Source organism: Mobula hypostoma, chromosome 2 (assembly GCF_963921235.1).
Source record: "Mobula hypostoma chromosome 2, sMobHyp1.1, whole genome shotgun sequence".
In the NCBI taxonomy this organism is placed as follows: Eukaryota; Metazoa; Chordata; class Chondrichthyes; order Myliobatiformes; family Myliobatidae; genus Mobula; species Mobula hypostoma.
In genome coordinates this window covers 52197952-52225483 of record NC_086098.1, presented here as the reverse complement: position 1 = coordinate 52225483, position 27532 = coordinate 52197952, and the positions used below count along the sequence as shown (strand labels likewise).

Genomic DNA, 27532 nt, shown 5'->3' with positions numbered 1-27532 from the left:
AACCCTCCAATCCTCCGGAACCTCTCCCATCCCCATTGATGATGCAAAGCTCTTTGCCGGAGGCCCAGCAATCTCCTCCCTTACCTCCCACAGTAGCCTGAGGTACATCTCATCCAGACCCAGCAACTTATCCAACTTGATGCTTTCCAAAAGCTCCAGCACATCCTCTTAATATCTACATGTTCAAGCTTTTCAGTCTGCTGCAAGTCATCACTACAATCACCAAGATCCTTTTCCATAGTGAATACTGAAGTATAGTATTCATTAAGTACCTCTACTATTTCCTCCAGTTCCATACACACTTTCCCATTGTCACACTTGAAGATGCCCTATTATATTAAAAAATACAAACGTAAAAAGACTGGGATTTTCACTTCTACTAGCCTGGGCAAGGTTGTATGGAAGACCAGCAGTTGCCTATGCTGCAATCCATGCCACCAATGTTGTCCAAGGGAAGGGCATTAGGACCCATAGAGCTTGGCACCGGTGTCATCGCAGAGCTATGTGTGGTTAAGTGCCTTGCACACACACGCTGCCTCAGCCAAGGCTCAAACTAGCGACCTTCAAATCACTAAATGAACACCTTAACCACTTGGCTACGCAATTAAATAGAATGAAAATCATCAGGTTCCAATGATATTGGCCAGTCTACTTTTAATCACTGTACAGGCCAAAATGAATTAAATCCCCCTCTGAGATTTACCAGAACTTTAGAAAGTTTACTGATTAAAGTAAACTCGTCTTTTCTCTTAGAAAGAGTTTGCAACTTTATCCTCTCAACTCTACCAGTACACTATATATTGGCAGTTTTCAATAATCATGTCAGTACAGAATTTGCCATGAAAGCCCAAGTTTCCTACATGTGAACAGGGATTTGCATAATAGTATCACCCGCCAACTAGCAGTAACTGTAATGACAAAGTCAATCAAATCAGTGGCTTTGTTCCAGACAGAACTGACCACTAGTTACATCTCCCTTACTCCTTAAATCAAGTGGAAAAATTAACAAAAATTCTACACTATCATATTAAACTGCAATGAGAGCTTATGCATTTGAAATTGGGGAAGTATTTCTCATCACGTTCTTGTACAGGCAAGTCAGTTTCTGAGGATATATTAAGTTTCTTTTATGTCCAAGAATGGGTTCTTCAACAGATGTCTGAAAAGTTCACGTTAGTTTCATTTCAGAATCAGGTTATACTAGCATACATTGTGACATTTCATATGTGGCAGCAGTACATAGTAACAAAAGCTATAAATTACAATAATAGATAAAAACAGTGCAAAGAGGAAATACTTTGAGGGTTCATTTTCAAATCAAAATTCTGATGGCAAGAGGAAAAAGCTGTTCCTGAAATGCTGAGTATGTCTTCAGGGGCCTGTACCTTCTCTTTGATAGTAGCAATGAGAAGAGGGGATGTCCTGTATGACTGAGATCCTTAATGATGGATGCCACCTTTTGAAGGATGCTGCTGAGGCTAGTGCCCATGGAGCTGGCACCATGCAGTGGCACTGCCATTGGAGCCGGTAATACAACCAGTCAGAATGCTAAGGTACATCTGTGGAAATTTGAGAGTGCCTTTGCTGGCATACCAACGCTCTTCAAACTCTAACTGAAATATGGCTACTTGTTCCTTCTCTGTAATTGTATATGTTGAACCTAGGATAGATCCTCAGACGTCAAAACCCAGGAACTTGAAACTGCTTGGGTTCACCACTGACTAAGGAGTTTGTACATTCATTCCATGACACATGGGTTTCCTCCCACAGTTCAAAGACGTCATTGTAAATTGTCCCGTGATTAGGATAAGATTAAATCGGTGGAATTGCCAGGCAGCGTGCTGTATGTCAATAATAAATAAAGAAAACACTTTTTGCTTACGTGAATAATTGCCACTTCACTAAGACTGCCTGCTTGACTAGCATCCACTCACCATCCTACACATTCATTCCCTCCATCTGCACACAACCAGGAAATCAGCAATAGACAACAAATTGTCAATGACACCCAAATCCTCAAAAATGGAATAAATTAAAAAACACCATTCTGCAGTTAATCTGATTGCAAGTTGAAAACAAAAGTTGCCATACTTTTGCTTTAAATAATCATAAAGGAAACCTAAAACAAATTGAAACAATAGCATCAAAAGTTGAGTAAATGTCTTAGCTGCTCCAACTATCACAATAGCTGCAACACAAATGCCATTCGGCCTTGTATATCCAAAGTGGGCTTGCACAAGAACTATCCAGTTAGACCCACTCCATTTTCCCCAGAGATGGTGAATAATCAGTTCCTTTTGGAATACTAAAATTAAATTTGCTTCTACTACCACCCTACAAGTACATTCTGAATCTTAATCAGTGCTATGTGATCCTGTAACACATTTAGCTCTATGTGAATAACCTGTATTCAACCTCCTTTACCACTCCAAAAAAATTTCATTATACAGGTGGTCCCCATTTTCTGAACATTCACTTTACGACACCTCGCTGTTATGAAAGACCTCCATTAGTTACCTGTTTTCGTTAACAGGTGTTTTCACTGTTACAAAAAAAAGGCAGCGTGCGCACGAACAGCCAAGCTCCTTCCCCGGAACTGCATTCTAGCTGCCATTGCTTAACAAGTGCTTTATCTCGATTAATTTTGTGCATCCGAGCAAGATAAGTTCTATGGTATTGGAAAAGCCTAAAAAAGCTCCTAAGGGTGTTACACTTAGCGTAAAACTAGACATAATTAAGCATTTCAATTGTGGTGAATGAAGTAAGGACATGGTCTGTGCATTCAACTTGCCTGCGTCCATTTCACACTATTTATATGCAGAGAGAATTTTGAAAGCTGCCGATGGTACTGTAGGTTCTGCTCATAGCAAAGTGGTCTCTCTTAGTCAGCATCCAATAATGGATAAAATGTGAAGTCTATTGCTTGAGTGGATTGATGGGTGTACAAAGTGTGGTGTTCCATTAAATTTTCTTATATTTAAGGAGAAATCAGTCAAATCAGTCAGTCTTTTTAATAAGCTGAAACAGAAAGCACTGGATGATGGTGATGAAAGTGTTGCAAAAGTGGAATTTAAAGGTAGTCATGGGTGATTTGAATCGGTTTCTGAGGCGAGGGCAGTTTCATTGTTCAATGTTTACCGGAGAGAGCGCTTCAGCTGGTACTGAAGCTGCCAAAAAGTTCCCAGCAGAACTGAAGAAAATAATTACAGAAGGTGGTTATTCTTGTAAGTGCTTAACTGTGACAAAACTGCAATTTATTGGAAAAAATTGCCAAGCAAGACATTTATTTCAATAGAAGAAAAGCAGGCTAAGGGACACAAGGCATCGAAGGACAGGTTTCCCCTAATGCCTATTATTAACAGCACTGGTGATGCTGCCCTTAAGCCTCTATTAGTTATCATTCAGAAAATCCAAGGCCACTTAAAGGCACTGATAAGAAAATACTTCCCATTGTGTTCCATTCACATCCAAGTGGTTGGAATAACCAAGTGTTTTTTCCTGAGTACCTGAGTGGATAGGTTAGTCCTTTTGTTGAAAAATACTATAGAGAAAACAACCTCAATAATAGGTGTCCTGTGATTGTCGATAATTGTGCTGCTCATCCCCCTGGCATTACCGAGTATGGCGGTAACATTCGTGTTGCATTCTTACCGCCGAATATGATATTGTTGCTGCAACCATGCAAACAAGGCCTAATAGCCAGAATTAAGGCTTACTATACACAAAATGTGATGCGTTTTATTTTAAGTACCATTGCCAGACAGGGCAGCTCCAAAGCATCTGAGAGAGATCTGGAAAGAATACAATATAAAATTGGCAATCACCAACATTGGAGATGCTCTCGATAGGCTAACAGTCTCAATGAGAAATGATGTTTGGAGGAAACTATGTCCTGAAGCAGTGAATGATTTTAAAGGCTTCGAACCATCAACAATACAGCAATAGAGAGTTTGGCTACCGTACACACAATATTTCTACTTTATATAGGCCGTGTATTTTTGTGTTATTTGGTATGATATGGCAGCTTCATAGCTTAAAGGTTACTGGAGAGAGTGTTTCTGCCAAGAGCGCTTCCGCCAAGTGTGCTGCTGTGAGATTTTCGCTGCGCTAGACAGTGCAGAAAAGTATTTCTACTTTATATAGGTTGTGTATTTATCATATAATTCCTGCTTTTACTATATGTTACTGTTATTTTAGGTTTTGTTATTTGGCATGATTTTGTAAGTTTTTTTTGGGTTTGGGAAAACTCAAAAATTTCCCCATATTAATAAATGGTAATTGCTTATTCACTTTACAACATTCTCACTTAAACTGTTTCATAGTAACGCTCTACCTTCAGATAGCGGGGGAAACCTGGATACGGAAAACAAATTACAAAGTGATATACAAGTAACATGTTTGAAATAAAACATTTGGAACATTGCTCAAAGCCAAAGACACATACAAAAACCATTTGCAAAATATCAAGAGTTCTGACATGAACAAAGGGAAAAGTTAGGAAGTATAAAAGAGGTTGAAATTTCAACTACTACTGTGAAATTAAGGGCGTATTTGTCAAATAAGGAATAATCAAAGAGTTTTGTTTGCAAGGAAATTGATCATTTTAGTTACAGAATAAAAACACCTGGAACTTATTTAGTACAACACTGCAGTGCAACTTTCATTAGCCCTCAAGCGTGGATAAATAAGCTTTTATTTGTCACTTTAATTGAACATTTGTAAAAACACGTGCAGTGTACAGGTATTTTGATGCTGAGTGTTGCAGACATTCCTTTATATTTTAGGCCAAAGTTGACTTGCATTATAATCCATCATTTAGAATTTGTAAAAAGGATTTTTTCCAGAAATTCTGGGTAATTACTTTTCTTGGCTGTAATATACATACAGAAACAATTTAAAGGCATTGACATTCTTGAATACTGATCAGGTTTTGGCAAGATTTTCGGTATTCACTATCTGCTTTACAGATTTTTAATACTTAAGTTTCTGTTCATCCCTATAGATGAAATGTGCTATTTTTCCAACAGACTGATACCAGCAGTAATCTATCAATTGCACGCAACAGGCTGTATATCCATCAGTAAGTCTCTTGCTCTTTCCCTTACTCACAAGCATTTTCATGTTCGTGAAAAGTAAAAAAAACTGCTATATCAAGTGAACTGAATGCATGTTTGAATCCCAAACTTAAACGTTCCATAGGATGAAATAGATTAATCTCTTTTCTAGTTTCCTAATCAACTATGTCAAAAAGTACCAGAGCAGTATTTGGTTTCATTTGACTACAGCATCCTTTACTTTTTAAAATGAGTAGAGCCATACCAGAGAGTAAATGAAAAATACTACTTATTTACCAGTATTGTAACTGTAGTATTTTAACAAAAACTTCAGAAGCAGGAATCATTATTTGTTTGTATCTTCCTTCAAGACTGATAACCATTAATGGAGTAAATCCACAGATTTGCCTTCTACTTTGATATAGACATTAGCTTCCAAATTTGTGTCAGGCGAATTCTCAAACATTTTCTGCTGCCAAGAGTGTAGCAAAAGGAATCCATCGAAGTCTGGGTTTTTAATCGTCAAAGTGCTCAAGCAATGCAACATCCGATTTAGTGGAAGAAAACACATCTGTAACTTCAGTACTGGTGCCATGGATCAATTGTTCTTCGTCCAGCTGAATGACAGTCTTAGAAGGCACAGTTTGACCATCAACTTCCTCACAATTAACTTCAGAGACAACCATTTCTTTCTCAGAGACACGAGTACTGTAATTAGAGGAGCTTGACTTTGTGTCCTGATGTTCATTCTCATATTGATGCAAATGGTGTGATAATTCAGATTCAGGCTGAAGGATCAATGAAGATGATTCTAAGTTCAAAAAACAAGGCATTAGCAGGAGAACAGAACCTTATTTCAACAAAAATAATAATCAGCAAATCAGGCAGCATCTGTGGAGAGGACAGTTAATGTCCATCAGAACTGGAAAAGAAACCAAATTACTTTAAAGCTAGAGAAGTTGGAGGGACATGGATAGGACAATCTCTAATAATTTGAGGCCAGGGATGCTGTGGAACGGTTATAGAGGTCTGCTGGTCGACAGGGGAGTTACAAAACAGAAAAGAGCAAACGCAATGAAATGTAAGCAGAGAGGGAAAAAGGAATAGAAATGTTACAAAATTGCAAAATGCACTGTACAAGGGAGAGGAAAGCTGAGATAATACCACACTAAAATGCTCAATTCCAAAACAGATAACTGGGAATTAACTGATGTTGTGCAATTATTACTGAGCCTATTATACTGCAATACAGCCATATGGAAGATGGTGTTGCTCCTTAAAACTATAATTCAGCCTTATTTTAAACAAATCTAGAGGCCACAATGAGAGTGAAATGGAAAGTTTAAGTGGCAGACAACAAGCTCCAAATCACTCCCACACACCATACACTGCAAGCTTTTAAAGAGTAAAAACACATTGCTCCAAATACAGTGCTCCAGAGTGGAAGTGTAAGTGCAAGTGCAAGTGAATCACTGCTTTGGTAACGACTCTGGATCCCTTATGGCAGGAAGTAATAGTAAAGGGAACAAGAGTTCATGATGGAAAGCACCAAAAGGTGAGTGATTTGTGGAACACTACGTACGAGCATAGAACAGTATAAGCACAGAACAGACCCTTCAGCCCACATTGTGCCGAACCAAATTAATTAAAATTCAAATGGCCAACTTATCTAATCCCATTTTCTTACACAATGTCCTTATCCTTCCGTTTTCCTCACATTCACTTGCCCATCTAAACGTCTCTTTAAAAATCTCTCATGTATCTGCCTCTATCAATACCCCCAGCAGCACACTCCACGCACCCGTCACTTTAAAAAAAAACACAACTTGCCTCTCACATCTTTGAAATTACACCTTCATCTTAAATGCATGCCCTCTGGTATTCAAACTTCAGAAGATACTGTCTACTCTATTTATGTCTCTCATAATCTTACAAGTATCAGATTTCCCATCAACCTCCGCTGCTGCAGAGAAACAGTCTAGGTATGTCTGGCTTGGGATACCACATGCCCTCTAAATCCAGGCAACATCCTGGTAAAACCTCTTTGGCACTACCTCCAAAGCCTCAACATCCTTCCTGTAATGGGGTGACCAGAATTGTATGCAATACTCCAGATGTGGCCCAACTAGTTTTATAAAGCTGCAACACAAATTCCTGGCTTTTTAGCTCCGCCTCAACTAATAAAAACAAGCATGTCATATGCTGCCTTAATCCCCTTAACAACCTGTGAAGCCATTTTCATGGCGCTATGAACTTAGGACAAAGAACCACCAGCTCATCATCACTGTTAAGCGTCCTCCTGCCTTTAAGTGTAGTGTCTCTTTACATTTGACCAAGTTACAACACATTTGGCTGGGTTAAACTCCACTCCACCTGTCATTTCTCTGCCCATCATCAGCAACGATCTTTGTCAGTCATTTACTCTATCTGCAACACCAATCTCCATATGATCTGTAAACATAAGACCTCCAGTTGGAATAAGTCTCCTCAACCACCACCCTCTGGCCTCTATGGGCAAACCAGTTCCCATGCATCTGAATCTTCTGGATGAGCCTCCCATGAGGGACCTTCTCAAACACCTTACTAAAAATGTTGGAAGATGGCTGGAAAAATGGTGATGAAATCACTCAAGTTGGCAAAAACTGAAGGATAAATCACTGGATGGGGAAGAAGTAGAAGATGAGGAGACAGGTAAATTCTATCCTTGCTTACAGGTGATGCAGAGAAAAATGATAATTGACAATTTTCCACAAGAAAAACCAAATGTATTACAAGTGATCCAAAGTACAAGTAAAAATTATGCAAGGCTTTAAGATCTGAACTGGGAATGCTTTTCTTTATCCAAAGTAATGCTGGGGTTAGAGGGTTCAATCTTCAATGGATCGATTCTAGACAATCAAATTTTTGAGAGCACACATGGAATGGGGCTTCATATTAGAAGATTTTTCATTAAACAGTTTTAAAATAGGTGTATAAAATCTAAGTGGGAAACACTGACAATGAAGCTTAATTTGGACAAGTGAGAGATGTTGTATTTAGTCAGACAAATCAGCATTGTACTTTCAGTGAATGGTAGGACCTTGGGACTATTCTGTTAATTACTACAAAAACAAGATAGAACCATAGCACAATAAAACATGGAGACAAGACCTTCAGTCCAACTCATCCAGTACTACAGACAGCATGTTAAAATGATTATGTTGTTACTGGGCCTATAAGGCTTAGGTTATTCAGAAACACTAAATAAGTGCAAGATGACCTTCGGTTTCTGAGGGGCATAGATAGGGCAATTAGCCAAAGCATCTTCCTTGGGTTCTTCATCATGTGCCATGCCCAGTTTGAGCTTTGACTATCTAAAGATCTATTTGAGATCTACAGTTTCCTTAGGTTAGAGGAGCTCAAAACTTGTGCAATAGGTTCAAAGGGAAAGGCCAAAGATTTAAGAGAATCCAAGAGTAAAGTTCTTTTACAGAAGGGGTTCCCAACCCTTCTTTATGCCACGGACCCCTACCAATAACCAAGGGGCCCTGGACCTCAGGCTGGGAACCCCTGTACAGGGAGATGATTATATCAAACTACCAGAGGAAGTGGTAGATCCAGATACAATTACATTTTAAAAACTACATGGGTATAGAAAAGGTTTAGGGACTAGCTCAGTTAGGCTACTTGTCAGCTTTATTGCACCAAGTATTTAGTAATAATTAAACAATTATAATCAATTTGAAATACAGCTCACAGTGAATGTTCAAAGTATCAAATGCTTCAGCATGTCAATAAAATCAGGGTTATGATTCAATAGTACAATTACAGAAACCCAACCAAAGCTTCAATTTCTCAAAAATCCTTAGCTAAGACTTGCAATTCATTACATTATATATCCAATCAATTTCATACTAGTCCTTCCAGAACATTTTAGCTTTTCCTTTACAGCTACTCAAACAGATCAATAAGATAGCTCTTATCTAGCAGTGATGACCAGCCAGTCACAGTTTCAAAGAGAAGCTAGCATTCAACCATATTTTTCAATCCTAATTCTACAAGAGGCAAAACTAAACTTCCAACAAGCTGGTGACAAGTGCCTGCTCCTTCAGTGGTTTCCATTTGAAATTCAGCAGCAAATCTGGCTAGGCCCAAATTCCCTACATTTTGTTGTTGCCATTCAACAATAGCCAAGTCTAGTATACAATAGAAGTCCATGAAAATTCCTGTAGGAGAAAATACCAATTTTGTGTTTTATAAATCTATGATGCTAATTAAAACATTGAAAAACTCCAATACAGTTCCATTAAATTGGCAGATGTAACCAATAACATAGGTTAGGAAGGAAGTTGAGAAGCAGGGCCTCAAAGGTAGTAATCTCAGGATTACTGCCTGTGCCACATGACAGTGAGATGGAGGATAAATGTGTGGCTGAGGAATTGGAGCAGGGGGCAGGGATTCAGATTTCTGCATCATTGGGAGCTCTTTTGGGGCAGGTGTGACCTATACAAAAAGGACAGGTTGCACTTGAATCTCAGGGGGACCAATATCATAGAAACATAGAAACATAGAAACATAGAAAATATCCTTGCAAGGAGGTTTGCTACAGCTATTGGGGAAACTTTAGGTAGTCTAGTGTAGTTTTGTGTTGTTTCATGTAGCACCATGGTCCTGGAGGATTGTTGTTTTGTTTTTACTGTGTACTGTACCAGCAGTTATGGTTGAAATGACAATAAAAGCAACTTGACCTTAAACTGGAATTGTGGGGGGGGGTTGGGAACAGAACTGAAACTGAAGAGATTGAGGACGAGGCGGTAGGCTCACAAGTAGAGAAAGCTTGTAGACAGTGCCAGAGAGGGGCTAGGCAGGTAATAGAGAAGGGATGCACTCAGACCGATGGTTTGAGATGTGTCTATTTTAATGTAAGCGGTATTATGAACAGAGGATGAGCTTAGAGTGTGGATCAGTACTTGGAGCTATGATGTTGTGGCCATTACAGAGACTTGGATAGCTCAGGGGCAGAAATGGTTACTTAGACGGAGGCAGAAGTGGGGGTGCACTGATGATCAGGGATAGTGTCACAGCGGCAGAAAAGGAGGAAGTCATGGAGGGATTGTCTACAGAGTCTCTGTGGATGGAAGTTAGGAACAGGAAGGGGGTCAATAACTCTACTAGGTGTTTTTTTTTTAAATATATAAATGGACCACCCAATAGTACTAGGGACATCGAGGAGCAGTTAGGGAGACAGATTCTGGAAAGGTGTAATATTAACAGGGTTGTCGTGATGGGAGATTTTAATTTCCTAAATATGGATTAGCACCTCCCGAGAGCGAGGGGTTTAGATGGCATGGAGTTTGTCAGGTGTGTTCAGGAAGGTTTTTTGACACAATATGTAGATAAACCTACAAGAAGAGAGGCTGTACTTGATCTGGTATTGGGAAATGAACCTGGTCAGGTGTCAGATCTCTCAGTGGGAAAGCATTTTGGAGATAGAATTATGATCACTATCTCCTTTACCATAGCATTGGAGAGAGCTAGGAAAAGCCAAGTTAGGAAAGTGTTTAATTGGAGTAAGGGGAAATGAGGCCATCAGGCAGGAACTTGGAAGCATAAATTGGGAACAGATGTTCTCAATGAAATGTACGGCAGAAATGTGGCAAATTTTCAGGGGATATTTGCGTGTAGTTCTGCAGAGGTACATTCCAATAAGACAGGGAAAGGATGGTACGGTACAGGAACCGTGGCATACAAAGGCTATTGTAAATCTAGTCAAGAAGAAAAGCTTACAAAATGTTCAAAAAACTAGGTGATGATAGAGATCTTGAAGTTTAGAAGGCTAGCAGGAAGGATCTTAAGAATTAGTACGCCAGAAGGGGCCATGAGAAGGCCTTGGCAAACAGGATTAAGGAAAACTCCAAGGCATTCTACAAGTATGTGAAGAGCAAGAGGTGAGAGAATAGAAGCAATCAAGTGTGACAGTGGGAAAGTGTGTATGGAACCAGAGGAGATAGCTGAGGTACTTAATGAATACTTTGCTTCAGTATTCACTACGGAAAAGAATCTTGGCGATTGTAGTGCACTAAAAAGCTTGAGCATATAGATATTAAGAAAGAGGATGTGCTGGAGCTTTTGGAAAGCATCAAGTTGGATAAGTCACCGGGAGCAGAGGAGATGTACCCCAAGCTACTGTGGGAGCCTCTGGCGATGATCTTTGCATCATCAGTGGGGACAGGACAGGTTCTGGAGGATTGGAGGGCTGCAGATGTTGTTTCCTTAGTCAAGAAAGGGAACAGAGATAGCCCCGGACATTACAGACCAGTGAGTCTTACTTCAGTGGTTGTTAAGCTGAAGGAAAAGATTCTGAGAGGCAGGATTTATGAACATTTGGAGAGGTATAATATTAGGAATAGCCAGTTTGGCTTTGTAAAGCCTTATGAGCCTGATTGAATTTTTTGAGGATGTGACTAAACATATTGATGAGGGTAGAACAGTACATTTAGTGTAGATGGATTTCAGCAAGGTACCCCATGCAAGGCTTATTGAGAAAGGTACCCCATGCAAGGCTTATTGAGAAAGTAATGAGGCATGGGATCCAAGGGGACATTGCTTTGTGGATCCAAAATTGGCTTGCTTTGTGGATCCAAAAGGCAAAGAGTGGCTGTAGACGGGTCATATTCTACATGGAGGTCAATGACCACTGGTGTGCCTCAGGGATCTATTCTAGGACCCTTACTCTTCATGATTTTTATAAATGGCTTGGATGAGAGTGCAGGGATGGGTTAGTAAATTTGCTGATGACACAAAGGTTGGGGGTGTGGAGGGCTGTTAGCAGGACATTGATAGGATGCAATACTAGGCTGAGAAGTAGCAGATGGAGTTCAACCCAGATAAGTGTGAGATGGTTCATTATGGTACGTCAAATATGATGGCAAAATATAGTATTACTGGTAAGACTCTTGGCAGTGTGGAGGATCAGAGGGATCTTGGGGTCTGAGTGCATAGGACACTCAAAACTACTACACAGGTTGACTATGGTTAAGAAAGCGTACAGTGCTTTGACCTTCATCAATCTGGGGTTTGAGTTTAGGAGCAGAGAGTTAATGTTGCAGCTATACAGGACCCTGGTCAGACCCCACTTGGAGTACCGTGCTCAGTTCTGGTCACCTCACTGCAGGAAGGATATGGAAACCATAGAATGGGTGCAGAGGAGATTCACGAGGATGTAGCCTGGATTAGGGAGCATGACTTATGAGAATAGGTTGAGTGAGCTTGGCCTTTTCTCCTTGGAGCGACAGAGGATGACAGGTGACCTGATAGAGGTGTACAAGATGATGAGGCATTGATCATGTGGATAGCCAGAGGCTTTTCCCCAGGGCTGAAATGGCTAACACTAGGGGGCACAGGCTTAAGGTGCTTGGAAGTAGGTACAGAGGAAATGTCTGGGGTAAGTGTTTTTTTTTGTTTTTTTTTTAAAAAAAAGAGTGGTGAGTGTGTGAAATGGGTTGCCGGCAGCGGTGGTGGAGGCAGATACGATAGGGTCTTTTAAGAATCTCCTGGACAGGTACAAGGAGCTTAGAAAAATAAAGGGCTATGGGTAACCCTAAGTAATTTCTATAGTAAGGACATGTTCGGCACAGCTTCGTGGGTCAAAGGGCCTGTATTGTGCTGTAGGCTTTCTATGTTTCTATAACAAAAAGATATGGGAGAATACAGTTGAAATGTCCTTGTCTCTACCAGAAATATTGAAACACACAGGTTTTTTTTTTAAATCAGCATTTTGTAGCTAACTGAATTATTAATCTTCTCACACAATGTCAACACTGGTTATGGAAACAGCCAAGATTAATTTCTTTGAGAAAATTTGAATAATGAAATTAACCATACAGACCTTTCCTGAACAGAAGTACTGCCAAATCCAGGCAGAATGGATGCAATTATCTCACCAAATCATTTTCCAACTTCAACAGCTATCTCAAATATCACATCAGAACAGGATCTAGTTTCCTACCTTCTCTGCCAAACAAAGGTCTCTTTTGCAATATTTGGAAAAAATTTAGAAGATTAAGGTATAATGAAAGCTGGAATGGAAAAACACTTAAAAATTCCTTAATATTTAAAACCAATTTTCAAATAAGATCACAAGCAACGTATAATTTACCAAAATATACATACAATACCATGACAAATTACATTTCATTACAAAACATACAAGAAATGTTTCATACCTTGTACTGTGTTGCTATCAGCTGTCACAGATAGTGGATCATCTAACAGAATACTTTTGTTCTCATTATTTTCTTCAAAATCTTTGTGTTTTCCTGCAAAAAAAAAGCACCATTATGTGAACAAGTACCCATGTACTCTACAACATGAATAGATCCTTGAGAATGTCTTAAATAAATTTTACAAACTTTACAATAAATGTTGCATGCCCAAAACACAACTGTGGTATAAACACAAGCTTAAAAGTTAACTGCAGTGCAAAATATCTCCAGTGATGTTGTCAACAAAATGGACAAAGACAAACTGCCCAGCTCCATTACTCTCACCAAGTCTAAAATCCTAACAACCATCTCTTAACAATTAATCTGATTCAGTAAATATGAGGCAATTTATTCATGCTTTTACCAGATCTGACTTGTACTTTATTTTTAAACTGTCTTTAAATAGCACTTGTACTTTATTTTAAACTGTCATATCTTCATATACCTTCATTCACCACTTCAAGACTTTCATCAGATAGAATTTTGCTTTCTTCTTCCAAGCAGATATTCATCCCAATGTCTGTTAAAATGATGAAGAATTGAACTGAATTGACTACTTTTTACATCCCTTCACATACCAGTAAAAATCTTTATATTACATCTCTAAATGTACAATCATAGTAATTTATAAAGTCATAACAATAGAATACACTCAATTCAGCATGGGTTAATCAGAATGATGGCCGTGGAAGATGCTGTCCCAGAGCCTGCCGGTCTTGGCTTTTATGCTGTGGTACTGTTTGCAAGATAGTAGCAGCTGGACTAGATTGTGGTTGGGGTGATGTGGGTCCCCACGATCAGGCCCTTTTTACACATCTGTCTTTGTGAATGTCCCGAATCATGGAAGTTCACAACTACAGATGTGTTGGGCTGTCCGCACCACTCTCTGCAGAATCCTACGATTAGGGGAGGTACAGTTCCCATACTAGGCAGTGATGCAGCCAGTCAGGTATTTTCAATTCAGTAATCCATTTGTGTAAACCAAAGTGGTACTAAGTTTGACAACTTGAACCTCTCTAGCACGGTTTCAGATCTTCAAACTGCACACACTTCAGTACAGTCAACTAGAAATTTCAAGGAAACCAAGTTGGAGAAACAAAAAAACAACTGGTTAAGGTAAAGATGATGATGAGAGGCATTGATCGTGTGGATAGTCAGAGGCTTTTTCCCGGGGCGGAAATGACTGTCACGAGAGGGCACAGTTTTAAGGTGCTTGGAGGTAGATACACAGGAGATGTCAGTGGTAAGTTGTTTTTCCCCCCCCAGAGTGGTGAGTGCATGGAATGGGCTGCCAGCAGATAGGGTCTTTTAAGAGACTTACGGATAGATACATGGAGCTTAGAAAAGTAGAGAAAATAGAGGGCTATGGGTAACCCTAGGTAAGTTCTGAAGTACATGTTCAGCACAGCACTGTGGGCCAAAGGGCCTGGTCTGTGCAGTAGTTTTTCCTGTTTCGATGTAAACAGAAGATGGATTGAAGTGCTATTTAAAGACAACAGGGCTTATATGGCAATGAGCTAAAAAGCAAAATCTAAGTCTTTTGTTATCTGTTAACATCAGATCAAGTGACTGACACAAGTCAAATATTAGTTCAACCAAACAAAAACTGCATGTTTAATTTTAAAGGTAATTGTCACAATCAACACAGCAATTGATAGTGCCTTGTACAATAGGGGAGATTTCTACTATGGTAGAACCCAAAATACCATGACCTCAATGTTTTTTTAAAATAGTGGGTGGGATTAAGGAAGGAAATTGAGAAATGGCAGGATTTCTTCATCACATGGAACTTTGAAAATCAGTTTCCCAAGAATTCCTAATTAGATGACTTAACTGATTAGGAAACCAACAACCCTGAACTCTGACTGACCTAATTCCTGATAGAATGTCTTTGGCCAAATTTTAAAATGTTAGTATTAGCAATATCACCTACCTTTGCATGAAAGCTCTATATACTGAATATTAAATTCTAAACTATAATCAACGTTCATAGAACAGTGCAGACCCTTCAACCCACAATTTTATGTCAACCTTTAACCTACACCATGATCAATCTAATCCTTCCCTTCCACATACACCCATCTAAGGTTCTCTTAAATGTCCTAATGTGTCTGTCCATACCATCACCCCGGCATATACCACCCACAAAATAGTTGCACACTGATATTCTCCCCCAGCCCTATACATTCCACCAATTAGGCCCACCCTCATTAGCCATCTCCACCCAGAAAAATCTCAGGCTGACCACTATCTATGCCTTTTCTCATCTTGTACACCTCTATTAAACTACCTCTCATTCACCTTCACTCCAAACAGAAAATCCTAGCTCACTCAACTTTGCTCAAGTCACGCACTCTGATGCGGCGAGTATCCTGGTTAATCGCCGCTGTACTCTTTCTAAAGTTTTCACATCCTTCAGGCAATGAGTTGACCAGAATTGAACAATATGCCTAGTGAGGTCTAAACCAGAGCTAAAAGAACTCTACATCCAGAATTGGCTTGCCCACAGAAGGCAAAGAGTGGTTGTAAACGAGTCATATTCTGCATGGAGGTCGGTGACCACTGGTGTGCCCCAGGGATCTGTTCTGGGACCCTTACTCTGATTTTTTTTTTTATAAATGACCTGGATGAGGAAGTGGAGGGATGGGTTAGTAAGTTTGCTGATGACAAAGGTTGGAGATGTTGTGGATAGTGTGGAGGGCTGTCAGAGGTTACAGCGGGACATCGATAGAATACAAAACTGGGCTGAGAAGTGGCAGACAGAGTTCAACCCAGACAAGTGAGGTGGTTCATTTTAGTAGGTCAAACATGATGGCAGAATTTAGTGTTAATGGTAAGACTCTTGGCAGTGTGGAGGATCAGAGGGATCTTGGGGTCCAAGTCAATAGGACACTCAAGGCTGCTATGCAGGTTGACTCTGTAGTTAAGGCGGCATAGGGTGCACTGGCCTTCAACAATTGTGGGATTGAGTTTAAGAGGCGAGAGGTAATGTTACAACTATATAGGACACTGGTCAGACCCCACTTGGAGTACTGTGCTCAGTTCTGCTTGCCTCACTACAGGAAGGATGTGGAAACTATAGAAAGGGTGCAGAGGAGATTTACCAGGATGTTGCCTGGATTGGGGAGCATGCCTTATGAGAATAGGTTGAGTGAACTCTTTTTTTCTCCTTGGAGCAACAGAGGATGAGAAGTGACCTGATAGAGGTGCATAAGATGATGAGAGGCATTGATCGTGTGGATAGTCAGAGGCTTTTTCCCCAGGGCTGGAACGGCTAATGAGACCGCACAGTTTTAAAGGTGCTTGGAAGTAGGTACAGAGATGTCAGGGGTAAGTTGTTGTTGTACGCAGAGAGTGGTGAGTGCTTGGTATGGGCTGCAAGCAACGGTGGTGGAGGCAGATATGATAGGGTCTTTTAAGAGACTCCTGGATAGGTACATGGAGCTTTAAAAAAAAAGGGCTATGGGTAACCCTAGGTAATTTCTATAGTAAGGACATACTCGGCACAGCTTTGTGGGCCGAAGGTCCTGTATTGTGCTGTAGGCTTTCTATGTTTCTACAGGTGCAACATGTTTCTCATGGTCAAACACAATTCCCTGATTAATGAAGGCTAACACATCATACTGCTTCTTAATCAATCTTCCAACTTGCACGGCAACTCTGAGGGATCTATTAATGTGAACCCCAATATTCCTTTGTTCCTACGCTTAAAAAAAAAATTCTGCCCTTAACCCTGTATTGTCTTCAAATTTGGCCTTCCAAAGTGTATCGCTTCATTCTTCTAGATTGAACTCCAATAGCTGTTTCTCCGCCCAGCTCTGAATCCTATCAATATTTTATTACCAAGACAATCAGGATTGCCTCAGGGATGAGTTGTAGAGATCATTAATTATAGAATTCTATTTTCCACCAGCTTTCAGTCACATCTTCCAATTCCCTTTCAGCGTTTCAAAAGGCACTTTCATTTGTAACTCCCTTGTCCGTGAGCTACAACTACTGTCCTTCTGGCACTTTCACCATGCAACTGAAAACGTAACACCAATCTTTATACCTCCTCCCTTCCTCCTCAAACTGTCCTTCCCGGTTCGTGGACCCCAGGTTGGGAACCCTTGATCTAAAGGAGTAAAGTTACCTATACATGCAAGTAATTCTCATTCTTAGTTTTACATTTCCAGCTCTGCTCTGTAGAATTGCTCCCACTGCCACCTTCAGAATTTTAGTGAAGTCACATATTACGTTTAAGTTTTAAAGTCATACTTCTAAGCTTTATAATCCAGTCCGAAATTGCCCTTTCTTACCCACCTGTCACAAACTGGTCCTCTATTAAACTGCTGTTGACTTGGGCTTCTGGCAAGTTTTGATCTTCATAGTAGTCCTCGTCATCATCATGGGATATGAGAATACGGGTCATAGAATCATCACCAATCTCCTCAGTAAGAGGCTGATCACTATGGCATTTAAAAATCTCTTCATACAGATCAATACACTGCATTGAACCCTGCAAATCTTCACACACTTTGATTGGTTCTTGTTCTGAGAGCGGCTTAAGATCTGCATCTTCAGGTTGCAGGTTTGAAGCGTTTCCATTCACACAATTCTGCACCGAAGATACTTCATTGGTAGACCTTAAATGGACATTTTTAGTATTGTCCTCAGCAAGAACTGAACTCTGCTCAACAGGTTCATTCATCTTTGACGTATGTAACACTTCTATTCCATTGGTCACACTATCCACTACTGGAGACAAATCAATACACTGAACATTAATTATGCATTCTCCCTCCTTTATGAGTACAGGTGGAATTTTAGTGTTAACTTTTTCCTCATTTTCATTTTGCATAAAAATGATAGAGCTCCCTTCATTTGATCCCTTCAAACGTGTAGGCCGCATGAGGTTATCTTCGTCATTCTGGATCCCAGCACTTGACAGCACAGGAGTTAACTGCTCGGCACTTAATGAATTGTCACATACCTGATCGCTTCCATGATGAGGAATCCACAAGTCTCTCACAACATCATTAATTGTACCACCAGCATACTGGACCTGGACATGTGATAAAAATGGAGCATTTCCTTTTCCATGTTCATTCTCTATCACAGAAATATTTAACAACTGATCTGAAAATTCAACAAGTACATCCACTGCACCATCTTTCCAAGAGCCTTTTGACAAATCATACCCAAAAAGGGAACATGGAAAACACTGGGTAGGAATCTTCAGCAGCTCCTTGGGTATCCTTTTAACTTGCTCTAGTCCAACATTATCTTCATTCCCATAGTCAACATATTGCAATGTTACCATGTTGCCATTTATATTTTTTACTTCAGCCCTGTACCAGAGGTCATCTTCAGAATATTTACAAGCACAACTGTCACCAATTGAAATGGTGGAAAGTAATTCTTTATCTGTAATACCAAATATTCCAACTTCACACATCTTTTTAGAAAGCATCTGAATTTCAGGCATTGAAAATTGGCACCAGAAATAGCTAGGACTTTCCACTGCTGTGATATATCCTTCAACAGCTTGTCCCATTAAAGGCATTTTTCTGATGTAACGTCCAAAGTTGATTGTGTTAGGCAAACTCTCATTCAATTTCTCAACACCTAGCCCTGAAGCAGTTAATTTGTTTCTCATGATATTTTCCAAGTTCTCGTATATAGCAACTTCTAATATATTATCCTCTGAAACACTGATTACTTTCACAGTGACAGTTTTGTGCAAAACTGAAGCTTTAAAGAGTTCAGTGGCTTGTTCAGACCAGCTATTCCCATCAACTGGAACCAAACCATACAATTTACATTCATAAGTCAATGCAAATTTAGGTGTTATTTCTCTCAGGTCTTCATTTTTCATAACTTCCTTAATGCCCTCCTTCAGAAAGAGTACTTCAACACTACCAGCAAGAACTTGCACTATTTCACAAGTAGACCAGTTATGGTGATTTTTAGTTTTTACCATACATAGATTACCAGCCTTGAGAGCCAAGTCATTTTTTAATTGATATTCACATTCATATTTGTTTCTTTCAAGTGATTCAATAAAAACACCATCCTCTGTTGTCTTAAACTGACACCAAAATTGCTGGGGAGACTTAACTGAAAGGACATATGCCTTGAACTTTGAAGCAGGCCTTACATCAAATACAGGACATTCAGTCAACTGCTGAGTGTATTGTAATTCACTTTTATATAAAGAATCTTTCAAACCATCAGCCAACAATCCCTGGTTGTCATAGAGGTGAATCTCCCACAATTCTCCAAACTGCTGGACAAATTCACATTGTAGCAGTGTTTTATTTGTTCTCTTTTTAAATTCAGAAAGAATAATTTTGTTTTCTCTAAAATTTGCATTCCGAAATCCAGCAAGAGAGCAAGGTATGCTAAGTCGCTGAACTTCCAAGCAATCAGCTGGAAGAGGGAAGATTTTTGAAGCATCAACAGTTGCTGTGTTACCATAATCTATATATTCCACTGTAAACAAATCATTGTGAGCTTCAGTTATTATAGCTCTATATGGAGAGCCATCTTCAGGGAACTCTGCACACACAACATCTCCCATCTTAAAGCTTCCAACATTTCTACAATTTATAACACATTCATTCAACTTTTTTTCCATTATTTTTATCTTATCTTCATTTTGGGAAAGCTGAACAAAAAAATGAGATGGATTGATAATGTGTGAAACAGATACTTCACTTTTAAATCCAGGATTCAGTAATGGAGGAACATGTATCACCTTAGGCCATGTTGTGATTAAGTTAGTGCTTTCAACAGATGTATTTTTTCCCATTTCTCCACTGGACCCTATATCTGAAGATTCTTTTGTCTGCATTGCACCTATTTTGTTGGGAATACATCTTTTTAATCTGGTTTCGTCAGTCTGTGAAGTGACTTCAGCCCTATTCTTCCATCTGTCCTGCTTGCAAACAGATCCAGTTAACTTTTCAATTTCACAGTCTTCACTTTGATCTTCAACTATGCAGCTTTTGAGAGCCAATGACTCATGATCACTCTTTGCCAAACAAGGAAAGCTCGACTTTTCACTCTTATGCTTTTGCCTTCCTGAATTACCATTTACTTTTCTTTCATTACGACCCTGCAGGCAAAGCTGTTCTCTAATTTTTGCATTAATTTGCATGTTCCCATCATATAGCTCAACAATCAGTTTTCCATCTGTCTCCTTTGCAACTACTACAGCTTTTAAAGGTTTATCCATCACAGCTTTTTTAAACCACATAACTTCAAGGGATAAGTCAGCTGGTATATCTGATAAACCACACTTAATTGCTTGCATGGGTAAGAATTTAACATCTTTTGCACTGTTGGGTATAGGAAGCAAGTCATTCTTATCAACATCTAGTTTGTTCCCATAGTCCACGAATGAAACCCGAATTCGGTTCTGTACAGGCCACGCTAAAGCACGATACCACCGATTATCAGTGTATTTTGCAAGACAGATAGGGTCTATTCCATGTGTAAAATTATATCCTTGCATCTTAGCAGAGAGTTTATTAACTTTGTCTGTAAGTTTATCTAGAACACCCAGGTTTCTACCAAGAAGACAGTAGAACTTTGTTGGATTTACAACATGACTCACATACATTTCTTCTTCACTACCAATTTTCACATCATGAGTTGAATAATAGTAAGTGTAAAGGCTTACAGAAGGGGCAAGAATGCTAGGTGATCCTACAAACTTGGCTAAGCCACGCTCGATTAATAATTGACAAGCACTTTGGAATGGAGTGTTCAAATCCACAATATTACAGAGTCCTTTATCCTCCACAATAGTCAATGCATACACTGTGCATTTCAGCTCCATGTACAAGCTTAAAGCATTATCAATAAATTCATGGAATGCAGCAATTGAATCTTCATTCCATATGAATGGATCAGGACCCATGGGCTGAATTATGTTATAGAGACTGCACCTAAATGCCTGACCCTTGAGAAGGAGAAACTCTGGTCTTATTGCACGTAGATCACTAATGGATACTCTCTCTCTATTTCCATAATCAATATACAACACATCTACTTCCATTAAAACCACTTTTCCCAGTATCAATGCTCTATACCATCTGCCATCCTCAGAATACTTTACTATGCAAGCAGATTGATCAGGCTGAAACTGATCATCATGTGTGTTGTAATATTCTTGTATTTTACTCATCAGCATCTTCAATTCATGTGCGTTTTTAGTCATTTGACACCAAAAGTCACCAGGCTCATCAATGAAAGAAACTTGTACATCTACTGTACTTCCCACTTTAAGATATTCTTGTTTATAAGATTCTGTAATTATTTCTGCTCTATCATTACCTTCAAATTCTTCCTGACCAGATAGCAGTGAGATTAGAGAATCACTTGACACCAGTTCAGCTGTATCACCATAATCTGTGAATGACTGAGCTGCATCAGGAGTCATTGGGCTTTGTTCAAATTTGTCTATTTTGTTTCCGCCAAGCATACGAAACGTTTCTCCAGATGAAAACGGAATGTGCAAATGGCCTAATACATCCAAATTCTTTAAACTTAAGTTAGAGATTCTATGGACTTGGTGATCAGCATAGCCTGCTTTTAAAATTAACTTGTTTATACTAGGTTCCCCTTCATCTTCCACATCCAACAGTTCAATCAAATATTTGTCCATCTCCTTCTCCAAGACATGAACTACAAGACGTTTTTCAAACACTGCTTTTTCAAAATAGTCAACAGCTTCTCTACTCCAAGTTCCTTCTTTAGGAAAGAGGTCAGCAAGGCAACACTTAATTGCTAAGGCAGGAAGTTTTCGATATTCTGGAAGTAAGGCCTTAACATCATGCCAACCCACGACTTCCATGTTTCCATAATCAATGAAGAAAACCCTGAATTCACCATCAAGAATCTCTGTAATAACAGCTCTGTAAAACAAGTCGTCAGCCCTGAATTTAGCACAACATAATAAACCAGGCTCAGGCTTTTTTATCAACCCTTCATTTCGACCTAATTGTCCATAGTTTTTGGCAATGCTACTCATTAGATTTTCAAACTCACAGGCCGTTTCCATGGTTCGAATCCAAAATTCTGAAGGATCTTTCACAAATTCAACCAGAACATCGTAAAATGCATTTAGTTTCAGATTTGCATTCTTGAGTACAGAGATACGTTCTTTGACTTTCGAGACTCCTATCCTTTTGTCCTCAGCGAGATAGTCACCACCACATTGCAGAGCATTCAGTTTCTGGCAACCATTTCCTATTCCCCCATCTTGGGTGCAATACCCAGAAAGAAGTCCTTCTGCTTGGGCACAAAAAGCTGCATTGATGGTGGGGCCATCCTCCTGGTAAAGGGTGACCAGGTATACGTTTTCCACTGCGTTGTAGAACTCCACCTTGGCCTGCAGCACTTTGCGCAGGATCAGCGATTTGAGCAGCTCGACGTGATGCGCCGTCCAGCCGCGGCCGTAGTCCGACACGTCCAGCAGAGCAAATGGGTAGGTGACAACAGGCATCTTGAAGTAACCGGGGCTGAGGCGGCATACGGCTCGGGCCGACACCACCTCACGGTCACCATAATCAACATAGAAAACCTCCAACACGCCGTCGGCCAGCGTGTGCTGGATGATAGCGCGGTACCAGCGGCCATCGGCGCTCTTGGTGGCGCACGGAGTGCCCAGCTTGCGGGGCGCTTCGGCTGCGCGCCCACTCTCGTAGTAGCGGTGCATGCTGTCTTGCAGCCGCTCCAGCTCGGGGCAGTGGCATCTCAGCTGGCAGAAGAAGCGGTCGGGGTAGCGGACATGGGTGACCCTCACCGCCACGGTCTCGCCGAGTTGCAGCAGCGGGTAGAAGTAGGTGAGGCCGTAGCCCGCCTCGCCGAGTGGCTGCGGCGGCGGAGGCGGCTGTAGGGCCTCAGCCCCGCCCGGAATCTGACCGGGGGCGGGGGCGGGGGCGGCGGCAGCGTCGGAGGAAGGCGGGGGCAGCAGGCTCAGGCACTCCTTGCGGAGCGCGGCGCTGGGCCGCGAAGTGGACACCTCCACTAGCAGGCGGAAGGAGGCGGCGTCGATGGTGCGCGCCAGGCCCAGTTCACACAGCTGCCTCGACACCCGCGCCACCTCCACCAGCACCAAGCGGTTGGGCAACACCGCCTCTACCTGCGCATCCAGCGTCCGCCCCTGCAGGCCGCGGAAGAAGGACAACGCACCAGGCGGCCAGGCAGTGGCCTTGCTCGCCCGGGGCCGGGCGCCCGCGTCGCGCTCCTCCTCTCCGTCGCCGACCTCTGGCGGTGGTTGTGACCGCCTCTGCTCCTCCTGGGCGGAGGCTCCCGGGTCCTTAGCCGGCACCAAGTTGGCCAGAATGCAGCAGACCACCTCGGGCGGCAAGTGGAAAAACTCCTTCTTACCTCGGTCCAGGTTGCGGGCCCGGACCGGCAGCGCCCGGCCTTCGTCCAGCATGAAGACGGTATAGTCGTCGTCCACCCGGCTCAGCACCCGGGCCCGGTGCCACTCGCCGCAGATCTCAGCCAAGCAGCGCTCGTTAGTTTCCAGAGGAGGGGCGGGCACTCCGCGCTCGGGGCCGCCGCCCAGCCGCACCGCCTTGGCCCAATTTAGGATCTCCATGTGCATCCGCTGGTACTCGGGCTGCCTTTCGCGCTGCTGGAAGCGGCCCCACAGCCTGACCAATACCGAGCTGGGTCGGGGTGGGTCCACTCGAGTGACCCGGAGCGCAAGGCACACGCCCGTCGGCGGCAGCCCGCCCGTCGAACCCATCGCAACCGCCCCCCGTGCTGAGCGGCTCTCTTCTGCCGGCTCGCTGGCGTTTGTATTTGTAAATACCCGGCGCTGATTGCGCGCAGGCGGCCGTTAGCGTTTGAAGGGCGCTCGACCGTTTCCGCGTCGATAATAACCACGCGCTCAGAAGAGGCGTCAGAAGAACGGTCCGTTTAACCGCTCTTTTTAACCCGATCGCTGCGCATGCGCCGGCTGGTTGCGCTCCCCGTAAAACCCGTGGCGGGGGGGGGAGGAGAAATCGTCACCTTCCAGCTTTTAGCCTTTCACTGTGTTTCTTTCTAATGAATTTTTTCTGTGTAGAAAGTGGTATTTTGAACACCAGCGATTCTGTGGAAGGTTGTTCAGAATCGAATTAGTTGAATTGCTCTGGCTCGCACCGGCTGCCTGTGTTATCCCAGTGTTTGATGTTTGCGCATGCGTGGCTTGGAACAGACCTGGGCTGTCATGGGACTGACTTTCCAAAGTGGGATGTGTATTAAACTCCGGAATTAGGCAATGCCTTGTGCTGCCTATTGTTAAACCTGGGCAGCATCTGACACTGCCAAGTAGCTACAGGCCTATTGCTCTCAATATCTAAAAAAAATGATAATGATAGGCTGGAGTTTGTTTTGGAGAAGAGACTGTTACTGAGTCGCTACCAAAGTGGGGTATCGTAAAGGTAGACCTACATATGATGCCCATGATACTGGGAAATAATATTCGGAAAGCTTTTACAGTAGAAGAATCAGTAGTCGTAGAGCTTTTGGACATTGAAAAAGTTTATGATTTGCTATAGAGGGAGGGGCTTTTGATTAAGCTCGGTTAGCTTGTTACTGGTGGTAGCTTTTACACCTGGCTATTGGATTTTTTTTGTTTAGCCGGTCTTTTAGAGTGAGGATGGGTGAAGAAATGTCATCAGAGTTCGCGGTAGATAACAGGACCATTCCCTGGGTAGAGTCATTAGTCCAATATATTATTTAATCTGATAATTAATAATATTGTCTGTCCTGAGTTCCTTCGGCATTTTGTGTGTGTTGCTCAAGATTTAATAATGCTTTATTGATCCCGAGTGGGAAATTATTTTGTTAAGTACAACAGCAGCATTTCAAAACACACTTAGCAATAATAATTTAATAATGTTAACTAATAATAAATATAGTATTAACTAATAGGTGCACAATAATAATATACACAATTTACCAACGTGCTATAATGTATGAAATAAAGCAGAGACTATTGGTATTTGCACTGTATTTTGGCAAGCTTGGGAATGGGTGGTGTGATTTTTGTAATGTCCTAGAGATAGAACATGTCATCAAGGTGTGCCACAGATATTAGAATGTAGGAAGCTGTTTAGGCGGTTATTAGGGAGATCTCAGGTGCCTAGTTTGCAGGATGTCCTGGCACCTGAGGCAAGGATGACTAAGTCATTTAGGGCTGTAGTGAACTTTTTAATTAAAACAGGTTTGGGAGGTAGGACCTGATCCCCATTATGGCTCCTTTAATACTCCATTACAATAAGTGGCAGTAATGCACTTTCCTGATAGGTGTGAGCTGCCATTAGCTCAAAAGAAGAATAAGATGACCATTTTTTTTTTTGCTTATGGGTCAGCCTCACCAGTGGCTTTGAGTTGAGGCTGGAAGCATTGAAGATGCGGTGAAGCTGATTGGGATTGGAGCAAAGGACTGAACCTACTGTTAGGAAATTTCTCTCAGGAAGAGGAAGAGGCAGAGACAGTAGGAAGCGAGGGAGAAGAAGGAGGCTGTGAACAGGAACTGGCATTGGGTGATTGGAGTTGTATGGAGAAAGGTGAATGGCTGGTTTCTGGGAAATGGAATAATAAGTGGCTGACTGAGGGTTGTAGTGACTTATCATTCAGCCATAAAGGCAGGAGACGGGATTTAAATAAAAGATGGAAGGAAGAATAAGTTTTTGTTGAGTTTTGAATGTGGACCTGTTTCTGGTATCAATCCAATTAGACTAATCAAGGATTTTGGGGGGGGGGGAGCATCAGGAGATATTGTGGGTGCATAACCTCTGAAATGGTCACCTATTATTTTGTTAAAGATAGTAAGCCATCTGAGAAATCTTGGGGGTTAGAAACTGGGAGGAAGGAAAGTAGTATGAATGTAGACAATTAGAAAAATTGAGGCCTATGGGTAACCCTAGGTAATTTCTAAGGTGAGGACATGTTTGGCACAGCTTTGTGGGCCGAAGGGCCTGTATTGTGCTGTCGGTTTTCTATGTTGGGGTGGAAATGGACACATCATATGCAGAGGCTCTGCAGAAAGTACAGAAAACAGACCTATTAATGTCCAGAATACAGATAGTTTAAAGACAGTGTGTAAAGTGCATAATTCTGCACTTTCCACAAAATAAGAAAGGCTTGCTATAACCATTCGTTCCATTATCTTGCATTCATGTGAAGTTAGTGAAATAGGTCAGTAACTAGAAGGATCTGATCAATCCATACCATGTTTCAATATAGGGATAACAACCACTAATTGCCAGGAAGAAGGAAGTTACCCATCAATCCATATTGTATTACAGAATTCAAAATCCAACACAAGTTTTGAGTCCAATAACTGTGTAAACATATTATAACAAACATCATCTTTCCCAGATGATGTCTGACTAGCACCATTTATCAAAAGATTCCCTGTTTGTTTATCAACTGAAGTTTTTGACTTCCATGGCAGATATGGTAAGTTATACAGCACTAACTAAAAGTAGGATATAAAAATTTTAGTTATATATTAAAACTCCAGAAAAGCATCTAAAAATAAGAGACTCAACTCTTGAAGTTATTAGTGATGCCTCACAAGGACCTCAAAGGAGTTAATGGTTTTCCTAATCTTACAATAGAATGCTAGAAGCTGTTAGCTAATAGTTAAGAGTAGAAATTTATTGAAGATTCATCAAATTATCATTTTATACAAAATAAAAGAGCTCGTGCTAAAGTTTGAAAAGTAATGAGAAGGGCAAAGAAAATGTATTGGAGAATGTACTGTGATAGCATTGGGAAAGAGATCCAGGTAGGGGAAGTTTGAGGTATGATAAAGAAAATGGGGAAGTTAGAAAACTTGATGCATTACTGGTTTTGTATGGAAGGGAGAAGGTTGTAGTTACTGGTTCTGAAAAAGCAGAGTTAATTGCAAAAACATGTCAGTGTACATAGTTCAGCCAATTTAAGTAAAGAAGAAAGGTCTTATAGAGAAATAGTTTTGCCAAGCGATCCACAGATTGCAGAGGAAAAAATAGTATGTTCCAGTTCCTGCTTAGATGTTGAATTTACGTTTTCTGAAAAAGTGCTATTAATGGTGCTGGTCAGACATCATCTGGGAAAGGTGATGTTTGTTATAATATGTTTACACAGTTATTGGACTCAAAACTTGTGTTGGTTTTTAAATTCTTCAATACAATATGGATTGATGGGCAGCTTCCTTCTTCCTGGAAATATAGCGGTTGTTATCCCTATATTGAAACG

At 41.0% G+C, this 27532-nt stretch overlaps 1 protein-coding gene across 1 annotated transcript; it reads right to left on the bottom strand.

The window, feature by feature from the left end:
- Nucleotides 1-4682: 4682 nt before the first annotated feature.
- tdrd6 (tudor domain containing 6) lies at nucleotides 4683-24308 on the bottom strand. Its single transcript, XM_063036931.1, has 4 exons — nucleotides 17600-24308; nucleotides 13743-13817; nucleotides 13259-13351; nucleotides 4683-5865 (listed from the first exon to the last, which is right to left on the bottom strand). Exons 1-4 carry the CDS (start codon nucleotides 24042-24044, stop codon nucleotides 5570-5572), a joined length of 6909 nt encoding a protein of 2302 aa, XP_062893001.1. The 5' UTR covers nucleotides 24045-24308; the 3' UTR covers nucleotides 4683-5569.
- Nucleotides 24309-27532: the final 3224 nt, after the last annotated feature.

Coding starts and splice junctions, on each gene's coding strand:
- tdrd6 (XM_063036931.1), bottom strand. CDS start 24,044: ATGGGTTCGACGGGCGGGCTGCCGCCGACGGGCGTGTGCCTTGCGCTC. Junction 13,818..17,599: donor AGAGGACCAGTTTGTGACAG/GTGGGTAAGAAA, acceptor TCATTTTAACAG/ACATTGGGATGAATATCTGC. Junction 13,352..13,742: donor TCTTGAAGTGGTGAATGAAG/GTATATGAAGAT, acceptor TTTTTTTTGCAG/GAAAACACAAAGATTTTGAA.